Genomic DNA, 24,186 nt, shown 5'->3' with positions numbered 1-24,186 from the left:
CAAGTGCCTTTAAACTTTCATTTCAGAGTCCAAAGCTCTGATACCAATTGATAGTTCTGATACTTAATATAAGTACAGATCCAATAACCAACAAGATGAGAGGGGGAGGGGTGAATCATACAAACTTAATCATCCATAAAAACATTAGATTCAACCTCGGTAACATATATATCAGTAATATAACCAAAACTGTTAAACATGAAAACTCAAAAGCATATGAACAATATAAACCTCATAACACCAGATTTAACGTGGAAACCCAAATAGGGAAAAAACACTGTGGGATTTTGGACCCACTAAGAAATATACTCTTCTAGAGTATGCTCAGTTAAAAGCAAATCCTGTTAAAGATTACAAATACATTGCTAGATGTGACTCGGTTAAGGGATTTCCCTTAGATCTGTTAGGATCTTCACTTTGTTAGAAGTGACCTTGTTAAAGGATTTCAAACACTTAATCAGAATGTCACCTTGCTAGAGGATTTACATATAAGACTGTTAAGTCCACTCGGTTAAGAGATTTTCTATCACTTTCACAAAATAATAGTACTAAAAAACTATCTGCAACTTCACATCTAAAATGCTAAAGCAAATTCTTATTTGTTTAATACAATCTAGACATAGAACTAATCTTGTCTATCTACTAGGCTTCTATACTTTGTTATTCAAATAGGTCTTCAAGCTTTTGTGCTCGGTAATCACTATGTAGCATCCCTATGCATACACTTGCCCGCATACATTGTTTACCAATAGTTTCCTATTTATAAACAATTAGATAACCACTTAATCTCCTTGATCACATTTCTCATGATCAATCATAGCCATCAGATCTTCTTTCTTGTCTAGATTCAATGCATCTTTTGATCTGAAAATGTTTTACCCCACCTTGGAACTTGCATACTAGTCTTGGAACTTGTGCCAGGGTATTGCGGTTCAATCTGAGCTATAGATCTTCATGCCAACTTTTCATTGCCTTAGATTCATTAACAAACTTCTTCCGTGACCTACCCATCATTTAATCTACTCCAGCTCATCAGCTTCCTTCATTAAATACTGCATGTAAACATTTAATGCATTCTATTATAGCTTGGTTACAACTCGGTAACAACTCGGTGAATACTAATCTTCACTCGGTAGACATTCCGCCTTCATTAATCAATAGCGATAACCTTAGGGTTTATCGACTAGGTTCTTTGGTTGATAACATAGTATAGTATTAACCTTTACAATTTACAACATATGTATGATGTTAAAACAATCTAAAACATCATGATCTCATCATTGTCTGACTTGATAGTAGTTGCCCATTGAATACCATATTCATCCCCTTATTCATCATATTCTTTCCTATGTCTTTTACCGACATCTTTATAATCTTCATATCATACTTCTCAAGATATGGCAACATCATACTGAATTAGAAAATCAATTTCTTGACATCAATGACAAAATAATAATATCAAGATAGTAAAACATCTTTAATCAGTTATATCCATAATCATCAACAACCTTCTCAATATCCTTATAAAATGCCAACAATCTTTCATTGTCTATTATAATGCAATATTGCCAACACAAACATGATCGCAGCAAACCGGTAAGACAACCTAATGCCTACAAATTTAATGGAAAATTCTTTAACTATAACAAGTATGGTCATAGAGCAAATCAGTGTAGATCTAGAAACTATCAGAACACCAATGCACCCACCGGTCAATGTTCTAAATACAATAAAGTTGGTCATAACTCAGAAAATTACAGAATGAATGTAAGATGTTATGTTTGTGGAAGATTTGGACACTTATCTAATCAATGCAGAACACATACCGGCATAGGATATGGAAAAGAAATTTAGAAAAACACTGTGACTTGTTATGCTTGTAACAAAATTGGACATATTGCAAAATTTTGTAGAAGGTATCACCGACAAATAAAAAAGGACCCAGTTTGAAAGGTAAAGAAAAGGTTGAAGAAGTAAAACAAGAATTTTTAAAACAATGGATCAGAAAGTCAGATATGAATGTTAATGAAGCTATCCCTTCACCGATAGAATAGAGTATCACTCCACCGGCAGGAGATTCTTCATCTAACTAAAAAGAAATGTTTTGGGGGTATGGCAACAAATGTAAAACATGCTAGTTTACCCTCGGTTGATGATAAGAAGATGAAATGCTTCTTTACGAGAAGATGAGTTAAGTTTTCACTTAACCGACAGACATTAAATGTGGTAGTTGAAGGAAATGACACTATAAAGTAAGTGTTTTGGCTCTTTTTTCATTCACCAAGCATTCAAATTTCCTGAGAGTGCGAAAATCCTAAGCGAAGGCATCCACAGCGAGAAGTGAAACAAATCATTCAAGCATTCATACCTAAAGGCAGATTAAGGTATTTATAACAATGGCTTCCTCCTCTGCACCTGAATTCATTGCAAACCCTACTGTAATTGAAGTTGTTAAGCGCCCTAGGCCAGTATTTAAAATCATTCTAGAAATTGCGAAGAAAGATGATACCCTAGGAGAATTCCCACAAATACCCAAAGGAGTTGTATATGTTGAGGATCCTAGAATCTACATACATTGTCATATAGATAAACTAGGAGATGATGAGATTAAGAACATGAACAGGACGGTTATATGTGATAAAAATGGAAATGTTAAACTGGAACATAAGATAGTTGAAACCCTAGGTTTTGTGGAGATTCTTAGTATCCCTGATTTTCCAAAGGATGTTATAAGGATTGTGTTAAGCAGAGTTCATGGGGAGTTCTTTTGGTTGGATTCAATTCACAAGATAACCAAAGAAGCAGTTAGGGCAATGACAGGCTAACCTTCCACCGGTAGCAGGCCTGACAAGACTAAAAAGGTTCCAAATAACACTATAATAATTCTAACTGGTGCAACCTTTGATAAGAGATCCCTAAGAGTAAATGATGTTAAGGATATCAACGTAAGGTTCATAAGCATGATTATTGGATACAAGGTTACACATGCCAATAGATTAAACTCTATTTCCAGCCTATGTATCAAAAGTGCCTATGACATGGTAAAGAATAATGCAAAAATTTATATTTGCGAATGGTTGAAAGATGAACTGATAGATAATCTAGGGAAGATAAAAGGTGATAAGAAAGGTACATTCTGATTTGGCAACCTACTTGTATGTTTAATGTTATATATTACCAAGCAAGTTCCCGGTATTGGAAGAAAGGATTTTGGTTTTGACATACCAGTAGGAAAACAACTTTTGGACATACTCAACAACATGGGAGATGATAGAGAAAAGAATATAAATGAACATTTTCAAACACTAAAGGCTAGAATGAAAACTAGGATAAGGCTATCTCAAGCTATTGTTGACAAATATCAAAAGGAGATATGCTTTGTAATTAAGAAAGATGAAATCTGGATGGAGGCAGAGGTCCCAAGGACTATTTGGGTTATGGAAATGGGATATGAGGTAGATGAGAACATAATTGAAACTTATGCAAAAGCCCTCCTAGAAGCTCCTAAAGAACCAAGTGAAGAAATATTTGGAAATGTGGAAATAATTGAAAGCAAAATTCAATCATAGAAAAGAATAAAGAAAACTGAACAGATAGTTAGAAAAGGAACAAGGTAGACAAAAGCAATCAAGGAAGATGTATTGAATAAAACTGGTATTAAGGAGAGTGACCTGGAAGGATAACAACTGGAAACACATCTTTCACTGGTTGGTACCTCCTCTGACAGTGAAATACCAACAAAGTTCAAAAGGGTAGAGAGAAAAAGAAAACCCTCACCAACACCTGCTCCTACACCAAAAAGAACAAGACATAAACAACAGGCAGTTAGGCCTCTGGCAAGGAAGTTGACACCAAAGAAGAGGAAACAAAAACAAGTTGTTCCTCCACTTGACAAACTTTTGAGTGAGATAACTGAAGATGGGAAATTGTCAAACATCAACAAGTTGTATAACACACTATCAAATGATGAAAAAGAAAGTATAGAAAATAGTGTTATTTTACACCTTGATATCTATAAGAAATTTTTGATGGAAGTTGTAGATGATATACCCAATGACTTGTATAGAAGGTTAGAAGCAAGAAGGGTAGAAATTGTTGAATTGGATAAAAAGATCAAAATAGAAAAACTACTTGCAGTTCACCCAGTGAACTCAACACAAGAGATAGATGAATTAATAAGTGAGGCAAACCGAACAGTATTCTCAACTAGTCACCAACATGTAGCACTAATGGCAGGAAGAGTTAATGAGATATCAAAAGAAACTACAAACAAGTGGGATATATTCTTTGTTGAAAAAGAAAAACAAGAAGAGCTTAAGAGAGCAAAAACTACCAGTCTATCAAAAGGACAAGGATAAGGGGAAAGGCAAGGTAGGTGGAACTCCGAGCATAAAGGTGATAGATAACTTACCCCCACCTTCCTCTGATACTCCACCAACATAAACTACTGATACTTCACCAGAAACAAAGAGTATGGAGACAACACATGAAGATACAAATCTTGATTCAGAAGTGTTGTACACAATGAATATCGACACACAGGAAGTAAACATTGTGGTTGATAAGGATTCAAGTGAGAAAAGAGATGTGGCAACTGAGCCACTGGTAGAAGACACAACAGTTGAGACAAATGTCAAAGATTCAGTTGGAGACATTGAAATTGGGAGTGAGCAACAAGCTGAATAGACAACGGATACAGGAAAAGAAGATATCACTGGTATACATAGTGATGTATCTACTAAGCAACTGACAACTGATAGCAATGAAAACCTATCGAGATACCGGTTGTAGACATTTCAGGAGTAAGCACAGAGAAACTGGTAGTAAACATAGAGTCACAAATAGAAAAACTGACAGTGGATATCACTAAAAAATCATCAGAGGCACCATTAGGGAAACCATCAGTAGAGAGTATAGAGAAAAAGGTAGAGCAACAGGATTCACAGGTACATACAGAAACAGTACCACTAACTACAATTGAAAAACCTAAACCTTTGGTAGTTGAAATGCAGACACAAATTGACCCTCCAAAGAAAGAGGAAAGCAATGCTATTACTACCACCGACGGATTACAAATTGTGAAGGTAGTTGAACAGTCATCTGAAACCTCTATGACTGAATTTAGACCAACTAATGTGATAGAGGTATTATTAGATTCAATCAAGAAAATAATAGATTGTAATGCACTAGCATATAAGGCTATTGATGACACTATACCAATTTTGAAGATGATTCCACCCAAGTGTAACATAGAGAATAAAGATTATTTAGGCCAATTAGACACATTGTCTAGGTACATAACCGACAACCTACTAACAATTGATCAAATCAATGAGGAGACTTTCAAATAGAAAATGATTAAAGAGAAGGAAATATTCTTTGAGGAGACAGTAAAGAAGAGTAAGGAACATATGGATACATTATTACTAGTACTAGGCAAGACAATTTTGGATTTCAAGAAACTATACAAAGATACATGCAAAACAAACAATTTGACAGAAGATATAGATAAAGAGATCAGCATAGCTCAAAAGGAAATCAATTATATTACTGACAATTTAATAGGTTCATCAGATTCAATATCGGTAGTAGAATAGGAAATTACCAGATTTGAAGAGAAAATAGAAAAACTTGAAAAAGATAAGGAAAGGTTAAAGTTTAAAGCAAAAGAACTTAAGTACAGACTAAGTCCTAAATTGAATATCCTCATCTCTTTGAGAAAAGAGATTTCAGAGGCTCTCACTCCAGGGCTTAAGACACTGGAAGAGTAAATGCACTTTCTCACCGGTACAATCCAGAGGACTGAATCAGCACTAAAGGACAGTGAGAGATTCTACAACAGTCTGAATGTTGCTTTTGTAGACCCACCAGGGATCATAACATGAACTACACTCAATTGACATTGAATGACAACCTTTGTCAATGATTCCAAAGGGGAGTAGTAGAGGATGAGAAAAAGGAATAAGGATAAGAAAAATATATGACAGAAGAGATCATCTGCTCAAGGGGAGCACACAGTTTTGACAGTTTTGGTAAGATAGTTTTGGACAACACTCCAATGAGAAATTATAGGTGATTGAAGGTATTGTCATTGATGGAAACCTTACAATCCTATGGCACTAGTAGACACCAGCACAGGCACAAACATCGGCAATGGCAACGACAAAGATGTTTACTGGCACCATGGCCAACAAGATTTTGTTTATTGTATTTTATATTTAATTGTAAAATCTTTTTGTAAGCCGACAAGGTGAATTGTATTAGGACTCATAAATATGAGATCTTGTGAATTATTTGTAAGATGTGAAAATACATGGAAGGAATGTAATAGGAGATGCGAATATTAAGGCAGACCTTTGAATAGGGTTTTGGAAGTTGTTGAGCTTAAACTAGTACTGAACCTGGCATAGCAGATGTTGAACCGAAGTAGTACATGACATTCAATTTACATAATCCACTTTTGTAAGTCAGTGAGACTTCCCTTTTTGTACTTAAGCAGTGAGCTTTAGGTAGTTGGCCTTCCTGCATGTGCAGGCCCCTATTGTATCAGTAATATTCACTTATTGGCTAGTGAGTGAATATTGTGGGTCACAAATCCCACCGAGGTTTTTCCCACACCGGGTTTCCTCATTAAAAATATTGTGTTATGGTGTGCTTTCTATGTTGTGGTTATTGTTCTTATTTACTGCATTAACTCTTGTTTATCGGTATACTGTTTTGAGATGCAATTCATTTAATAAGTTAAGAAAATCCAGTAACCAGCAAGATACTGATTCACCCCCCACCTCTCAATATCTTTGGGAATCCTAACATTACCAACAGGCTTTTCATCATCCAAACCAAACTTCTTCAACAATTCCTTCACATACTTAGACTAAGATATGAAAATACCTTTACCCAATTGAGTAATTTGCAATCCCAAAAAGAATTTCATCTCACCAATCATAGACATCTTAAACTCATTTTGCATATCATCAATAAACTTCTTGCACAAACCATCATTTCTGCCTAAGATAATGTCATCAACAAAAACTTCAACAATCAAGATGTCATCATTATTAATTTTGAAGTATAGATTGTTGTCAGCAACACGTTTATTGAATTTAAGCTTTATCAAATATGTATCCAGTCTGGCATACCAAGCTCTTGGAGATTGCTTCAATCTACAAACCATATATTTTTCTTCTGTCAACTGAAATCCATATGGTTTCTCATTTTAGACTTCTTCTTCCAGCTCACCATTTAGAAAGGCTGACTTGACATCCATCCAATACACCTTAAAATCTTTGTAAGTAGCATAAGCAATAAATAATCTAACATCTTCAATTCTAGCTACCGGAGAAAAAGTATCCTCAAAATCAATACCTTCCATCTAAGAATAACCCTTACAAACAAGACTTGCTTTATTCCTAACAACTTCACCTTGCTCATTCAATTTATTCTGAAACACCCATTTAGTTCCAATTACATTCTTATCCTTAGGTCTAGGAACAAGAATCCATGTATTATTCTTTTCAATTTGATTTAGTTCTTTTTCCATTTCTTTAACCCAATTTTCATCTTTACAAGCTTTATCAACATCTTTAGGTTCAATCTTAGAAATCAAGCAATACTCTTCAACAACTCTTCTCCTAGTCATCACACCTCTATTCTTGTGACCAATAATCTGATTTTCTAAACGATTAAATCTTACATACATAGGAGTCCTAAGATTTTCATGATTTTCATACTCTTAACCTCTTTCTTCTATACTACCATTCACACCTTCTCCTTCATTCTCAGGATTTTCTGGTATATTCTGCACTTGGTTCTGGATCTACGCTTGCTTTTGTTTATCTGCACTAACATCTTGATCATCTGAGTCATATCCACAAGATCTAATCTATCTCACATTTCATTCATCATCCTTCACATTAGTACTTTCAACTATCTTTCTCAATCTCTTATTATAACATTGGTAGGCCTTACTCTTAGTAGAATAACCAAGAAATATTCTTTCATCACTTCTAGCATCAAACTTCCCTAGATCTTCATCTCTTTTGATATAGCATTTACTACTAAAAATTCTGAAATATCTGACTATAGGAGCATGACCCAGCCATAACACATAAGGAGTTTTACCACTATCACCTTTGATATGCACTCGGTTGAAAGTATACACTGTAGTACTCATAAATTCTCTCCAATAAATATGTGAAACATTTTCTTCAATCATCATGGTTCTAGAAACTTCTTGAACTATCCTATTCTTCCTCTCCACAACACCATTCTATTGAGGGGTCCGTGGAGTAGATAACTATGTCTTCACCCCATGCTCTTCACTGAAAGAGTTGAATTCATGGGAGGTAAATTCACCACCTTTATCGTATCTCAAACTTTCAACTTCAGACCAATCTCTATCTCAACCATAGCGTTGAAAATCTTGAACTTTGTCAATGCTTTAGACTTCTCCCTTAAGAAAGTAATCCACATCATCCTTGAATAGTCATCAATCAGCAACATGAAATACTTGTCACCCTGCAAGCTTCTCACTCTAGAGGGACCACACAAATCCTCATGCACAAGATTTAATAATCCATTAGAAGTATACTGTTTGGTTTTGAAAGAAACTCTTGTCTGCTTCCCTAACTGACATTCCTTACATACTAAATTAGAAGGCTTTAAAATCTTAGACAAATCTATTACAGCTTGAGTGGAACTTATCTTAAGCATGCGATCAAATTTCACATGACACATCCTTCTATATCATAACCGAATTTCATCAATTTGATCAATCAAACAACTTATACCACTAGAATTCAAGTGAAAGATATTACCTTTAGTCTATGTACTTGATGCAATCTCAATTTTGGAGCTACTCAAGATCTTACATTTTCCATTCTTGAATTGAAAATCATAACCCTTATCAGCCATTTGTCCAACACTCAAAAGATTATGCTTTAGACCTTCAACATACAAAACATCATCAGTGTTATGCTTACCATCAAGAGAAATAAAACCTCTGCCATAGGTTATACCAACTTTGTCATATCCAAACCTTACTACACCACCATCGTACTTTTCGATACTCACAAACTTACTCTTATCACCTATCATATGATGAGAGAAACCATCGTCAATAACCCATTCATCTTTCTCTTCAACTTTAGTAGCTAAAGCTTTCTCTTCAATAATGTAGCTAGTAGAATCAACAATCACCATATCATCTTCCTTGATAGTAATTGACACCCATTCATCTCCTAAATTTCCCTTCTCAAACTCATCATCTGTCACCCCTTCATCAGTAGAAAAATAACACTTCTTATGATGTTTAGGCTTATATGGCTTCAATGGCTTCTTAGGATTTCTATCTCTTTCCAGACACGAGGCAAATTATCGTAGCTTATTGCATGAAAAACATTTAAGAGGTAATCTTACCCTCATACTTATCGGCACCTTTAGGTAATATTCTCACAATCAAGGCTTCAAACTCTTCAATCTCTCTCTCTTCTTCTTCAAGATCTCTCATCTCTTTCTCATATTTGGACACCCTTGTATAACTTTCTCCTGAATCATATTTTTGCTTCCTAGATACAATAGCTTTGAATGAAAATTCAAACTTAAGAGGGGCTTCACTAAATTCACTCAACTCAAAAGCATCAAGATTTCTAATTAGCATGTCTCTAGTCACATTTGTCATAGTCTGAATCTCTTCAATAGAAGCAAACTTGTGCTTGTGAGTAGGAGGCAAGGATCTCAAAACCTTAGCAACAATATCAGATTCTTCCAATACTCCACTGACACATTTGATATTCAATACCATCTCATTAACTTTCTACATAAAGGAGGTAATGTTCTCATCTTATCCCATCTTTGGCATCTCATACGTTACTTTCAAGCTCTACAACTTAGCAACTTTCACATGACTATCATCTTCATACAAAGTTTCTAGCTTCTTCCAGAACTCATGAGCATTCTACAAATCCATCACATTAGTCATCTTAGAATTAGACAAAGCACTCCGCAATGCTTCCTTTGCTCTAATATTGAATTCAGATTCCTTAATCTTATTTGGCAATGTAGGACCATTCTGAGGAACATTATAAACACTTTTAGTAATCTTCCAATAGTTTTCATTGATGCATCTCAAATGACATTCCATCCATTTTTTCCAGAGTATAATTCATTCCATCAAACTTCAGACTATCCTTCTTAAAAGAAACGGTTTTCATCCTGGATCTCCTCAAGAAGTCAACCTTCTTCTAGAGGATCTAGCTCTGATACCAATTGTAAGAAAAAATGGAGAAAACTAAGAGGGAGGAGGGGTGAATCAGTTTGCACACAAACTTACTGCAATTTAAAGCACAAATCAGATCTGATAATTAACATTTTAAAGCATGAAACAACACCACATCAATAAAAGACATAAAACCAATATTTTTGACGTGGAAAACCCGGTTAAGGGAAAAACCATGGTGGGAAACTACCCACAATGAGATAATCCTATTAGGAGTAAGTGAAATATTATAATGGGGAATGCACATGCATTTAGGCACACTACCAAGAGCTCACTGCTCAAATACAAGAAGGGCTACAACCCTAAGGAAGGCTCACTACCTTACAATATTCAGACAACATTTTGAATTACATAAATTGATGAAATAGCATCTACCAATGCCTAATTACAGTTCTAGTTAAGCACACATATACTCAAACTTTTCTCTTCACACTTCTGCACACTTTTTCACACCTCTTCGCTTTTCTCCTTTGCCACTAAAAGATCAAAACAATATTCACACACACAAATACCTCTCTCAAATGAATATTTCATGCATTTACACAATTCATCAACCTATATTTCAAGGTCAGCTAAACCCTCAACACAAACAAAATAATAACATCACACACTACAACACATGCAAACCAAAACAATGTCAGCTAAGACATAGTCTAGACCCAGATCGCCACCACAAACATGAAACACCTCCAAGAATTATGCCTTGGTTATTTGCAACACGCTACAATCACTATAAATGTCACATAAGACAAAGAACACCACCGAATCAAGAAAATGATCAATATCATACACAATGATCAATGCAGAACAACAACATGGATAGAACATGATATAGAAACATTCACAAGAAATGTGAATCACCATAGAAACAACCGAACATCACCACTTACTATAATCTTCATCATCATTATACCAAACCTCAAGAACATCAACATAACTATCTGTCAAACTGAAAGATTCACTTGCGGACTTTCAAATCATGAACTATCTGAATTGAGGACACACCAAACATCCCAAACACTCATCCAAATCCACAAACCAAGATATAGAAAATCCAGAGCAATGCGGAGCACAAACAAGAATACCAAATAACATGAACAACTAGATAACAACCATAATACCATATCACACAACTTGATCAAAACATCATCAGACCCCTAAAAATTATGTTGAATCAACTAGAGATAAGTATATCTAAACCCATTAAACAACATAAACTCATCTGCAACACACTGACCAAACCAACTTATTTAATCTGACCACAACACTAGAATACATAGAAGAATATGTTGACATCAATGACAAAACATCATTCCAACAAACTTCTCAACAATATCCAACAAACCCTAACTCTAAACCCAATTAAACCCAAATCCTAAACCAAATCAAATCTTAACTCTAAAACTAAACTAAATTGAACCCTAATGCTAAACCAAATTGAATCGTAATGCTATCCATAAATAATATTCAACCTTAACCCTAAAGCGAATTGAACCTTAACCCTAATTTTAATTGACCCTAACCTTAACCTTTTAATTTTATTTAGGATTAGGGTTAAGGCTAGGATTAAATTAGGTTTAGGGTTACAAGGTTCAATTTTATCTATGGATAGGGTTACAATTCAATTTGGTTTAGGATTACGGTTCTTTTTGGTTTAGTTTTACAGTTAGGTTTGATTTGGCTTAAGATTTAAGTTCAATTATTTTTACAATTTAGATTTTATTTGGTTTAACGCTAGTGTTCAATTTAGTTTAATGTTAGATTTTATTTTATTTTAGTGCAAAGGTAGAGTTTGAATGATTTAGGGTAGAATTAGATTTGAGGTTAGGGTTCCATTTTTTTTAGAGTTAGGGTTATGGTTTAATTTGGTTCAATATTTGGGTTTGATTTGGTTTATAATTAGAGTTCAATTTCTTATCAATCAAAGATGAAGGACAAACACACTTCCCACCAAACTGCTACCTTTCAATCAAAGATGAAGGACAATTTGAATTAGTGATTGGAGACAATGCACTATGGCTTTCACCCTTGTCTGTTATTTCTTCACACTAATTAAGTGATCCCCTAAATTAAGTTTCCATGGAAACATATTTCTTTGAGGCATAATGTCAAATAGTTCATGTGATGGCTTTCCATTAGATTGCATGTCTTTGAATCATTTAGTTAAATTGTTTATGCATGGCCTATGAATCCACATTTCACATACATGCCTACAAATCCAATTTCTTATGCTTGTTGATTCCACCATCTTCACATCACAAATATAAAGATAGATGGATGCTAAAATCACAAATTGAAATAATCCAAGTAGTTCTCATACACAAATAAATGGACAACTCCCTCTTCTCTTTTTATAATTTAACAAAATTGTACAAGTTCGTTTGACCTTTAAAGTAGGGAGAATATTTTTCTACAGTTAATTTACACTTCAAATGCCTAACTTCCTCCATATCATGGTGGAAAATCTACTAAAAATTTTATTCCTTGGTTTTCTTTCAATCATACTTTAATGGATGTCGATTCCTTGATCAACAACTCTGATTTTATCAAAGGTGTAAGAGATACTAGCTAAGACCATATAATTTGGCTTTAACATAGCAATTGAAATTTCTCCAAAGTTTCTAAAGCCTTTTGAACCAATACATTTTGAGCATATCCTTCAATCTGTCCCGTCAATGGCATTCCATGAGACCACATTTCTTGGAAGCATTCAGTCAAATAGTTCGCACCCTTATCTATGATTCCATGCTTCACACAAATGTAAATTGAAGCATTTCCAGTCATAATATCTAGTGTGAACATCCTTCCAATATGTGCAGATGTGCATTCATACTCCATTTACAATTTTTTTCTTGGCATTTAACAAGGATTAATTCTAATGGGCTCATTAAGAACCAATCAACTTCACCAATGGACTAAAAGACTATTCACAATTTATATATTTTCATAAATAAATATTTAGATAGATATATTGTGTTATTCTTATGTGTTTATACTTTGGATACATAAGATGTTTTATGGATGTAACACCTACAATAGATTCACATGATTTCCTTAAGTTTTGTACATTTTATTTTTCTATGACATGGTTATTATATTTGTATGATATACACATGTAGTTACATTTTATAGGATTTTTTATTTAGGGGATTGTGAGTTGACTAACATAGAATAGTTTACTAATATTTTTCAGACAGATAATTTAGGGAATCAAGTGAGAAGAAGCAATTGAAAGGAACAATTTATCATTAATTTTGCAAAATGAAAATAAGGGATATTAATGTAGAGTAACTAGTTAGGCTTGAGTTATATGTTGAGAGAAATATGTTTTATTAGTACCATCTAAACTTAGACCAAAAGATGGTGGTCAAGCATCATATAAAGAAAAGCATTCTCAATAACAATGGCCTTTGAAGGTGAGTTAGTCTTATTGTTGTTTAACCTAATATGTGTTTGTGTGTGGTTAGTTTGTCTTTGTCCTTTCCCCAATCTTTCTTTTTTAATTTTTTAAATATTACCCTTGTAGATTTGATTGGGTCTTCACTTGAGAGAATACATATTGTGCAATTTTCTATTGTTCTCTTTTTATTTCAATTATTCTAGATTTTTTACCAACCATTGACCTAAATATTAGGTTAGGAGAATAAGGGGCTAGGTGCAACGAAATGCCTACATGTTGTCTTCTCATACTTATAGCTTACTATGGAGAATTGAGGATAAATGTTTGTTACTTCTAGAAGTTAATGTAGGCTTGGAAAATTATTCAATGTTGGACTAAACTAAATGACAACCAAGAATGGGATTAGTTTTAATTTTTTTTTTTTTGATCGGTTGGATTAGTTTAAATTTTCAAGAGGATCTATTAAATTGTGCAAATATAAGGTAAAATGATAGAGATTATTTATGAAATATGTGGTTTAGTAAATTAAAACTAAATTAGCAACTCAAAACTCTTACTAAATAAAAATTGGATAAGAGAAAACCAATCAATAAGAATGGAATAAATAATGCAACACATGTTTTTTTATATGTTTTAGTTTTCAATTTTTTTAATTTATCAAATACAATACTTTTTGAGATAGAAATCATTAATAGTTTTGCTAAATTTATCACCTTCAATCATGTACAAGAGACAAATATCATTATTGATATCTTCCTTAACCAAATAGGGATCCTTCCAATATTTTTTGAAATACCTTTCATTTTTTATATTTCTTGTTCTTTATGTTTCCTTTTATGAGGACAAGGTTCCTTCTTTTGAAAACTTAGAATAAGGATACCCCAATTTCCATCATAGTAGATCTAAGAGTCCTAGTTTTCCCAATGTATGCCAGATGTGATTTCCATTGATTAAAAGAATATTCAATAGAAAAAATATTTTTGAGATACATCTAAATGTTAGAAAGATACTTGATTGATTCTAAGAATAGATTAAAGTCATAAGGAGTTTGAGGCTTCCCTTTTCCCTCTAAGGATGAGTTTGATTCTTGATTTATTGTTTGGCTCAAACTTTAGGCCCATTGAGTAATCAACATACTCTTTAGGGATTTCTAAGTGTGAATCAAAATTTTTTTTGAAGAATCAAAACAAGGAATTCAAAATTTGCCTATGAACCAACAAATCCACCTTGGCAACAACCACCACACCCAGATTTTCATACCAACAACAAAACCACACTATTCCTCTAATATTAATCTATTGAGACATGGGTTAAGTCATTTCTTATTCAACTTAGTAATTATCTTGTAAACCACACTAAACTTTTAAGAATTAGTCCCTTCTCTTTTAGGAATAAGATCTATGAACATAGAAAATTAAGGGCTTTCAAAATCTATTTATTCCTTTGTGACTCTTGCACAACCTCCAAAAGATCAAATTTTATTAGCTCCCAAAATTCCTAATAGTATTCAATTAGGAAACCATCAAGATCGAGGTCTTTCCATTTCTTCATCTAAAACACAATATCCTCCAATTTAACTAAAGAAATGGGTCTAATAATATGCTTATTCATCTCATTAGAAACCAATGAAGGAATATAGTCCAAAATAATTATGTTTTCATCCATATTAAGGAGAGAGTCCTCCATGAACAAGGAGTAATATAATTGACAAGTGTCCCATGAAATCTCCCAAAAAGAAGAAAGTTGGATCACCTCATATAACATCAAAGAAGTGATCATGTTCCCTTGCCTTTTATCTTTGACAAAATTGTGGGAAAAAGTAGTTTTTTTGTCTCCTTCTTGAAGCCAATTGATACATTAATTTTTTTCCCAAAGATCTATAATAATTCCCACTACTCAAGATCCTTCACAACTTCATATCCTTCTATAAAATTTCCCTTAGTGGAACCATGATCTCTAATATGATGGGTAATAGCATCCAAATGAGATTGAGCAGTTGATTGTAGTGTCCCTCCTTGACCTGTCTTTTATGTCATTCATCATAGACTTATCTAGGGTTCTATTTGATGTTTTGGATTATGCTTATGACTCTATCTGTGTTTCATATTCTCATTGAGATGTTAGATATTATTTGGACATATGCTATTTGATGACCTATGTGAATGTTGATACTTCTATTATTGATCATGTGATATGATGGACATATGCTTGATGGATCTTATATGCATTTCTACTTTGATGGATTATATTGATCATGGTTTGATGTCATTATGGATATACTAACCCTATTTCATGATAACATGTGATGATTGACATTATGATATGTTTGAGTGTTTTATGATAGTCTTCATGATAGGGATGATGTCACATCACTCATTGCAAGCAGGATGTGTCGTTGTGATTCTCTATCACTTGCTTGTCTATGATATATTTGTATATGTTGTATCATGGCTTTGCAGATGCAAGATTTACAGGTACTAGACATCAACTCCACCTGGATCCACAAGTCTGAGTGTGTCTTTAATCTCAATGGCAAGTTGTTGGAGATGATACGAGTTCCCTTCATATACTCTAGGTTTAAGATGTCTACCCTGGTTGTCAACTGTCTTGGCGTGATTCACCATGTTAGTAAGTGGAGTCGTGGTCCTTTTGGTGGTTTGTGAATATGCAATTATTTATTTAATTAATTAGAGTTTGATTTATATTGTTTATTAATAATTAAATTAATTGGTGGATAATTATTATAGTTTTATTTGATTAATTATTATATGATCGATTTATTGTTTAATTGGTATCTATTGGTTTGTTGTTTATTTGATTTTTATTTTTTAATTTTCAATAGTGTTTTTATATTTTAATGTTGATTTATATTTTATTGATGGCTTATATTTATTTATTTGAGATTTAATGTTTATTTATTTATTATTGATTTATTGTTTAAATGGTATTTATTTATTTATTATTTATTGTTGAATAGTGCTTTTATATTTTAATGATTGATTAATATTTATTGGTGGATTTTAATTTATAATTAAGCCTTTGGTTATTTTATATTTATTTATTTTGCTTTTATTTTATCAAGCCTTGGCTATTTGTATTTAATTGTTCAGTTGTTTTATTTGGCTTTATTGTAATTATTAGCCCATAATATTTAATAGGCATGGTTATTATTATTTGTGCATTGGTAAATAATAATTTATATTATTTTATCAATATTCTCTTGCTGCAAGGGTAAATGAGTTTTATTATTTTCTACCTACCATCAATTGTTATTGGCTAAATATGTATTGGGGAAATAAAATATTATGAGGTTGGGTAGGTAAGATTTATTAATTTTTGGATTATTTTGATTGGTCGGTTTTGAGGCTAGGGTTTTCTATGAATTTCTTTTATTCGGTAGCCTAAGCTGCATTGGGTTACCATTCTTGAGGATTTTTTTTCTGCAACTTGTTTCTGGGGGCTTGGATTCTTTCTTGGAGTTTGTTTGGATTTTTGTGGGCTCTTCTTTAGATTTCCTTACCATCACTTATAATCCAGGTTGGAGGTCTTCTCCTTTGTATTTTTATTTCTTGCACTTGTTTCCTCCATGTCTATAGAAATGGTTGTATGCGGGTGTTTTGGGGAAAAATATTCTTTTCTATAGTTAGACGATAGTCTGGGAATGAAATATTTGGTTGCATAAATTATAATATAAAGTTCAACTTTATGGTTTGGGAAAAATATATTTGGGGAAATGGCTTTTGATGTGAGTGCATGGCTCTATGGATTTCCTGAGTGGGATTTCATTTCATTGCCTTGAGATTTAGATTTAGTATTTGCATTGTTGAAATATTGATTTAGTTTTGGAGTTTTTTTTGGTGCTGTTGGGATTATCCCTGTGAAGCTCTCGGTCTGACAATGTTGTAAGAGAGTTCTCTCAGATATTTTTCCCTTTCTTTCTGAGTGTGCCTTCTTGGTTGAGTATGAAAACTCTCATGAACTTATCAGAAATGTAAATTCATTTTGGTTTGAGCTATTGTGCCAAGAAAGGCATTTTCTTTGAGAGTTTCTTCCTGTAAGATTGAGTGAGTGTTCTGAAGCTTTGGATTGAAAATATTTGGTTATGTTTTATGTTATTTTGATTCATTTATGCCTTTCATTCGGTATTTTCCAGGCATCCCTTTTGGGATTGATTTCGGGACTTAGAAGATTTTGTGTGATTTTATTTTTGAAGTCATAATTCTTGTCATTTCCGTCAAAATTTTCTATCTGAGTCATATGCACTAAACATTTAATCATATGCGCTATTTAGTATGGTATATGCACTAATTTGTATGCTATATGTGTTATTCTATTATTTGCATGCGCTAAATGATTTTCCATATGCACTGAAGGAGTATTCATATGCGTTGAAGGATTTATCAAATGCATTGTAAGAATTGTTAGATGTGCTATAGGGATAGTCCTATGGGCTACTCTGTGTGTCAAAAGTGTTAATTTGTATTGTTTTAGTAATTGTCTAGTTTGATCAACCTATGAGGTCATTTTTTGATTCGTCCCTTGTACTAGAGGCTTGATTGAGGGTTGTTGATGTTTTACAGCTTGTAATTTATCTAATTTGGTGTTATTAAATGAATTTGAAGATTTGGTATGTTGATAAGCCATACCATAGAGGTTTTGTGCGTCTCCAACATGTTGATAAGTCGTGTTGAGAGGATTGTTTTTATTGCTTTGTGCTAGTTGATGTGCCTTGTTGTTGATGATTATTTGATGATTATGGAAGATTTTGTTTGACTTTGATATGGCTTTTGAAGCACTATTTTGATATGAGGCTCATTATTGGTTTATTGTTGTTGTTGGCATTGGATTGCTACAGATGCTTCATGATTATGTGATGTTGTTTATGGATCATTATTGAATGTTGTATTAGATCCTTCTTGTTATTATTGTTGTTTTGGAACATGCTAGGGGGAGTGGGCTTCCATGTGATGATCGGGAATGTGAGAGATAGGCGGTGAGTTGATAAGCCTCATGTCTAGATTGCCAGGGCACATTGGAAGTTTTCCTTATTATAAACAAGTGATAACATTAATAATGAATTAGATGGGTTTGGTAATTAGGATTCACCTAATAAAGATAATTAATAGCTGAGACCCAAGACTTGATCCTAGGGAGGATGTTTTAGGATAAGCTTGGGAAGGCCATTGCGGTGGCAAGTCAATCTCCCTTGATTCTCTCATAGGTTTAGATGGCTCCAAATATCTATCGGGGTTATGCCTTGAAGGGTTGTGCTTCTATATTTTGGAGGATAGCATGTGATGACACTCCACTCCTACATGTGTCCTTTCTTGTTGTATTTATTCCTTGACTCTTGTTACACCTCTAGGAGTTTCTATTTGTGGTTGCCACGTGATTGGTTGTTGTGTATGTGTAGTTGTGATCCTTGAGTTGTGAGTCTCCTTGGTAGTTTGGTGTCAACTTAGGTCTAGAGTGTGTATTGGGACCTTCTATCATCTCCTAGCATGGGGGTGGCTCCTTTGGTTTCACATGGTTGGGTGGTTGGTGCCTTTCTACCATTAGGATGTTCTCATTGGATTCTTATGCATGGATGTGGATTCTTCTTCATTACATCTTTTGGATGATTATTGTAGTGGTTGAATGTGATCAATATCATGGGTTATGTAATGTAATCATATTATAGAGTTTTTAGATGAGACCATATATTAGTAGAGCTATGCTCTTGTTGAAATGATCATGTAGTTATAAAGTAAATGATGTTTAGGAAATGGGCCTATAATTTGTAACATGGATATTGAGATGTATTGAAATCTAAATTATCTTTCAAATGGAATGCAATTCATGTTAATAGATATGTTGTAGATTATCTTATTTTGGTTCGTAAAGGGATTCATAAGTTTTGATATCAAGATCATATAAAAGGAATTTATGTTTGTGATTAAGATAGAAAAGATTAAGAAATCTGATATGATAATTTAGATGATAATGTAAATGTAGCTATGTAACTTGCATTTAGTGGATATGAGTATTAGGACTCATAGTATGATGAAATATTTATATGTTGTAAGAGATTGTAATAATTACATTGTAATAGGATGATCTTTGAGTATGTATGTATATGCAAATATTGAATAAATGATCTTATTGAAAGATTGATACATTTGATGAATGAATACTTCTAGATTGTAAGAATGAATGGGTAATTGGTAATATAAATAGTTAACCTTAAGGAAATGATATAGATTGTTTAGTTAATGAGGTATGAGGTTATGACTCTAGTAGTATAATAAGACACAAGTTAATGGAAATAAAGTAGTTGTATCTATTGTGTGTGTTTATCATTATGTGTATGTTATTATTGTTAGATGAGCTTGTAGATTAAATATGGAAAAGGACCTATGTAAGTAGGATTGCTATAGTGTAGGACTTGTAGTTGATAAATGATATTGTGTATGTGATAATGGCATTTATATTTATGGTTGTGCTAGAAAGAAACAAGGGATCATGTATAGCATTTAATATATTTGGTTAAGAAGGACTTTATGATTATTGCATTATGCACTTAAGAATCATGTAAAGGAAAAATGATCAGGCTAGAGTTATGATATCATGAGTAGATATGGGAGTAATGGATAAGAAAGGAAAAATAATGTCTATGCATTATCATTGTAGAAGAGTAGAGATCATGTTAAAAGAAAATGATTAAGGGTTTTAGGCACATTTGGATTTGGTGCAAAAACATGAACATAAGAAAAAAGGGATTGGTCTTGCATTGAAAAGAGTAGCATATCATATTAGATTAATGAGTAAGTAGGTTGCATACCATGAAGGATAGAAGTAATTGAGTTGCATATGCATAGTTAATGATTAAGAAATACTAAGTGTATTGCATACATGTATGAATAATAATTAAGGATGTTAAGAGTCATAATGGAAATGGTTAGATTGTTATTTCCTATGTTAGTAGAGTAAGTAATGATGTTGAGATACCCTAGGGAGATGATAGTGAAGATTATGCTATGTTTAATTCCGCTTACATAATTAGTTTATGTGACATGTTCAAGTTCATAATGATTATGAGTTAATTGGTGTTAATTTATATTTCATAGATGATGTTATGTGTTGCATTATATGTTATTTAAATTTTTTATCTCCATTAGTATGTTAGTTTTCTTTATTTTCTCTAGGGTATTTTGGCGGGCATTACATTGATTTAGCCAAAAATAAATTACCAAATAATTTCATATTCCTCTTCTTAAGCTTAAAGTTTACAAAATATAATCTCTTGGAAAAGGAGTACATTTTTGTACCATAAGATAGCTCCCCTAAGCACCACCACTCTATCATAAGATCCAAAAGAGAGGGATCTTGAAGCCATATAAGATAAAACATAAAAGAAGGATTATTTGACTCCAAACAAAGTAGCCAAAAATTTAATGAGCTTATGTTCTAATCCTCTCCAATATATTTTTTTTGATTTGGCTACCCCAATGTCACCAACCCAATATCTCAACATAGAAAACCTGCCCAAGCTCTTAGAGATGGAATCCTTCACACATATCTTGTTATTCCAAATATACAAACCATTTCTATGTCCACCAATTTCAAGTGGATTATACTATCCCTAAGAAGCATGGAAGAGGTTCTAACCTATTTACACCAAATTTCATTCAATATAGAATATAAAAAGAATTAAAGTCTCCCTCTACGATCCAAGGATAAAAAGGGGCAAAGGAACAAACATATTGAACATGAGACCAAAGAAAGGTTTTTCCTAAAAGACGTGTCAAAACATACACCTTAGTAAAAATTAACTTCTCTTGATTCCATGTTTAAGGTGGCCAAAAAAATAGAGGATCTACAAGAGATCCCCAAAATTGGTAAAACTTTGCATGGGTTCCATAAGAAAGCTATACCACTTGAACAACCGTGTGCCCTAATGCAATTCTAATGACCTCTCACCCATATTTTGGAAGCAATTGTTAAGATTAATGATAGTCCCAAAGATACTAAGAGGGGAGGGTGAATCAGTATCTAACCAGTTAATAGAATATTTAACCTTATTAAGTATTTTGCATTCCGAAATAGTGTACCGGTAAATAAGAATTAATGCAGTAAACAGGAACAATAAAGACAACATAGAAAAAAAACCATAACACAAGATGTTTAATGAGGAAACCCAGTGTGGTAAAAACCTTGGTGGGATTTGTGACCCACAATATTCACTCACTGGCCAATGAATAAATATTACTTACAATGAGGGGCCAGCACATGCAGGAAGGCCAACTACCTAGAGTTCACTGCTCAATCTACAAAATAGAAGTCTCACTGACTTACAAAATGGATTATGAAAATCCAATACAATGTATTGATTCAAATCAACATCAACTATGCTAGGTTCAGTACTAGTTTAAGCTCATACTATAACCATAAACCTTATACAAAATCTACCCTTATTATTCGCTCATTCCTATTTCATCTCCTATTCCATCCACTATCCTTAATACAAAATGATTTACAAGATCTCATACATATATGAGTCTATTACAATATTCCATGTCGGCTTTACAAAAAGATATTTACAATTAAATACAATAAACAAAAGTTTATTCCTGTCGGTCGGAGTGCCGGTATGCATTATAGCCGCTGCCAGTACGGGTGCCTGCCGATGGTTTACCAGATGAATGTTGAGTTACCAGTAGGTTGCCAGTAGGTTGCCATCAATGAAAACATCATTTCTCACTAGAGTGTAGAGTGCCAATAATCTCCCCCTTTGGCATTGATGACAACACTCATGAGAAAAATCCAAAAACTGTTTCCAAAAATGAAGTCCAAAAATTTGCCAATAATATGTGCTCCCCCTGAGCAGATGATCTCCTCTGAATAGCCATTTTTCTCTATCCACTACTCCCCCTTTGACATCAATGACAAAGGTTGTCAAAAATTGTCAAATGATTGCAAAATTTCACCTTAACGTTTGTAACCGGTTGGTTACAATCTGAAATATATCAGCCAAAACCAAGTTTAAACTCTGCATGAATTTGTTGCTATCATTCATGGTTACCTTAGTTCATTGGATTGTGCCGGTGAGATGATGCATATTCTCCTCGGGTGATCTTTCTCCTTGAATTAATGCCTTAGAGATCTCATTCCTCAGAGAGATAAGGTTATCCAGTTTAGGACTAAGTTTATACTTCAGCTCTCTGGCATTTGCCTTGATCCTTGTTTTTTCCTTCTCAAATTTCTCCAACTTTTCCTCAAATCCTGTTATTTCTTGCTCAATAGCTGATATAGGTTCGGATGAACCAATGCTGTTATCAACTATATCATCAATTTTCTTTTGCACTCTGCTTATTTCCTTTTCAATGTCTTGGGTCAATAGATGTGGCTTGCATGTTTCTCAGTACAATTCCTTATACTCCAAAATTATTGTATTCAGTGCTGGTAAAAGTGTGTTAATATGCTCAGTGAACTTATTTATTGTCTCCTCAAAGAATTTTTCTTTTTCTTTTTCCATTTTCTCTTTGAATGTATCCTCATTTACTTTATCCATTGTTATTACATTTCCAAAAATAAATTTAGACAATGTGTCTAACTGACCTAAAGAATCCTTTACATTATCTACATTGCATTTTGGTGCAATCATCTTAAGAATAGGTATGGTATCATCAATTGCCTTGTAGGCCAATGCATTATAGTCAGTTATCTTCTTAATTGAGTCCAAAAGTACCTCTGTCACAATAGTAGGTCTAAATTCAGATGTCTGACCAACTGCCTTTATTATTTCAGTGCTTCCAGTGTTAGTAACCAATTTACTTGTCTCAACCTCTGGTGGATCAGTCTGAGTTTGTGTTTCAACCTATAGTGGTTTGGGTTTCTCAGTGATTACCAGTTTTGCTAACTCAACATGTACTTGTGCCTCTACCAGTTTCTCTATTAGTTTCTCAGTGTTATTAGTTGTCAGTATCTCTATGTTATCAACTGTTGGTATCTCTCTCTATCAGTTTCTCAGTTTACACTACCAGTATTCATTCCAGTGTCCAAAGGTTGCTCTGTATGCTCTGTTTTCTATATTTGTACTTCAACCTCTACATTTTCTGTTGGTTGCTCAGCAATGTTTCCACTGCCAGTAATATCATCCTGTATCTCTGTGTTGTCCTTGTCCACAATAATGTTCACTTCCTGAGTATCAACATTCATGGTGAATAGAATTTCTGATTCAGGGTTAGTGTCATTATGTGTTATGTCAACATTTTCATTAGTTGGTGTATCATCAGTATGTACCAGTGTAGTACCCAAGGGTGGTGGTAAGTTGTTAGTTATTTGGATGTTTGGTATTCCACAAACTTTACCTTTCCCTTTGTCCTTGTCCTTTTGATAGACTTTGAATGTTTTATTGGGTTGGTTCAATTCTTCATGTTTTTCCTTTTCTACAAAAAAGATATCCCATTTGTCAGTTGTTTCCTCTGCAATTTCATTTATTTTGCTAGCCATTAAGCTCACTTGTCAGTGA

The 24,186-nt window shown here is 33.4% G+C and overlaps 1 protein-coding gene across 1 annotated transcript in view; it reads right to left on the bottom strand.

The window, feature by feature from the left end:
* Positions 1–9,955: 9,955 nt before the first annotated feature.
* LOC131857462 (uncharacterized) overlaps positions 9,956–24,186 on the bottom strand; it is a 30,592-nt gene continuing 16,361 nt past the window's right edge. The window contains exon 3 of the mRNA XM_059210087.1: positions 9,956–10,069. Coding sequence (XP_059066070.1) covers positions 9,956–10,069 — 114 coding nt within the window. The remainder of the gene's footprint in view (positions 10,070–24,186) is intronic.

The sequence above is a fragment of the Cryptomeria japonica genome, chromosome 1, assembly GCF_030272615.1.
Source record: "Cryptomeria japonica chromosome 1, Sugi_1.0, whole genome shotgun sequence".
Taxonomy (NCBI): Eukaryota; Viridiplantae; Streptophyta; class Pinopsida; order Cupressales; family Cupressaceae; genus Cryptomeria; species Cryptomeria japonica.
This window is presented reverse-complemented; position numbering and strand designations above follow the sequence as displayed.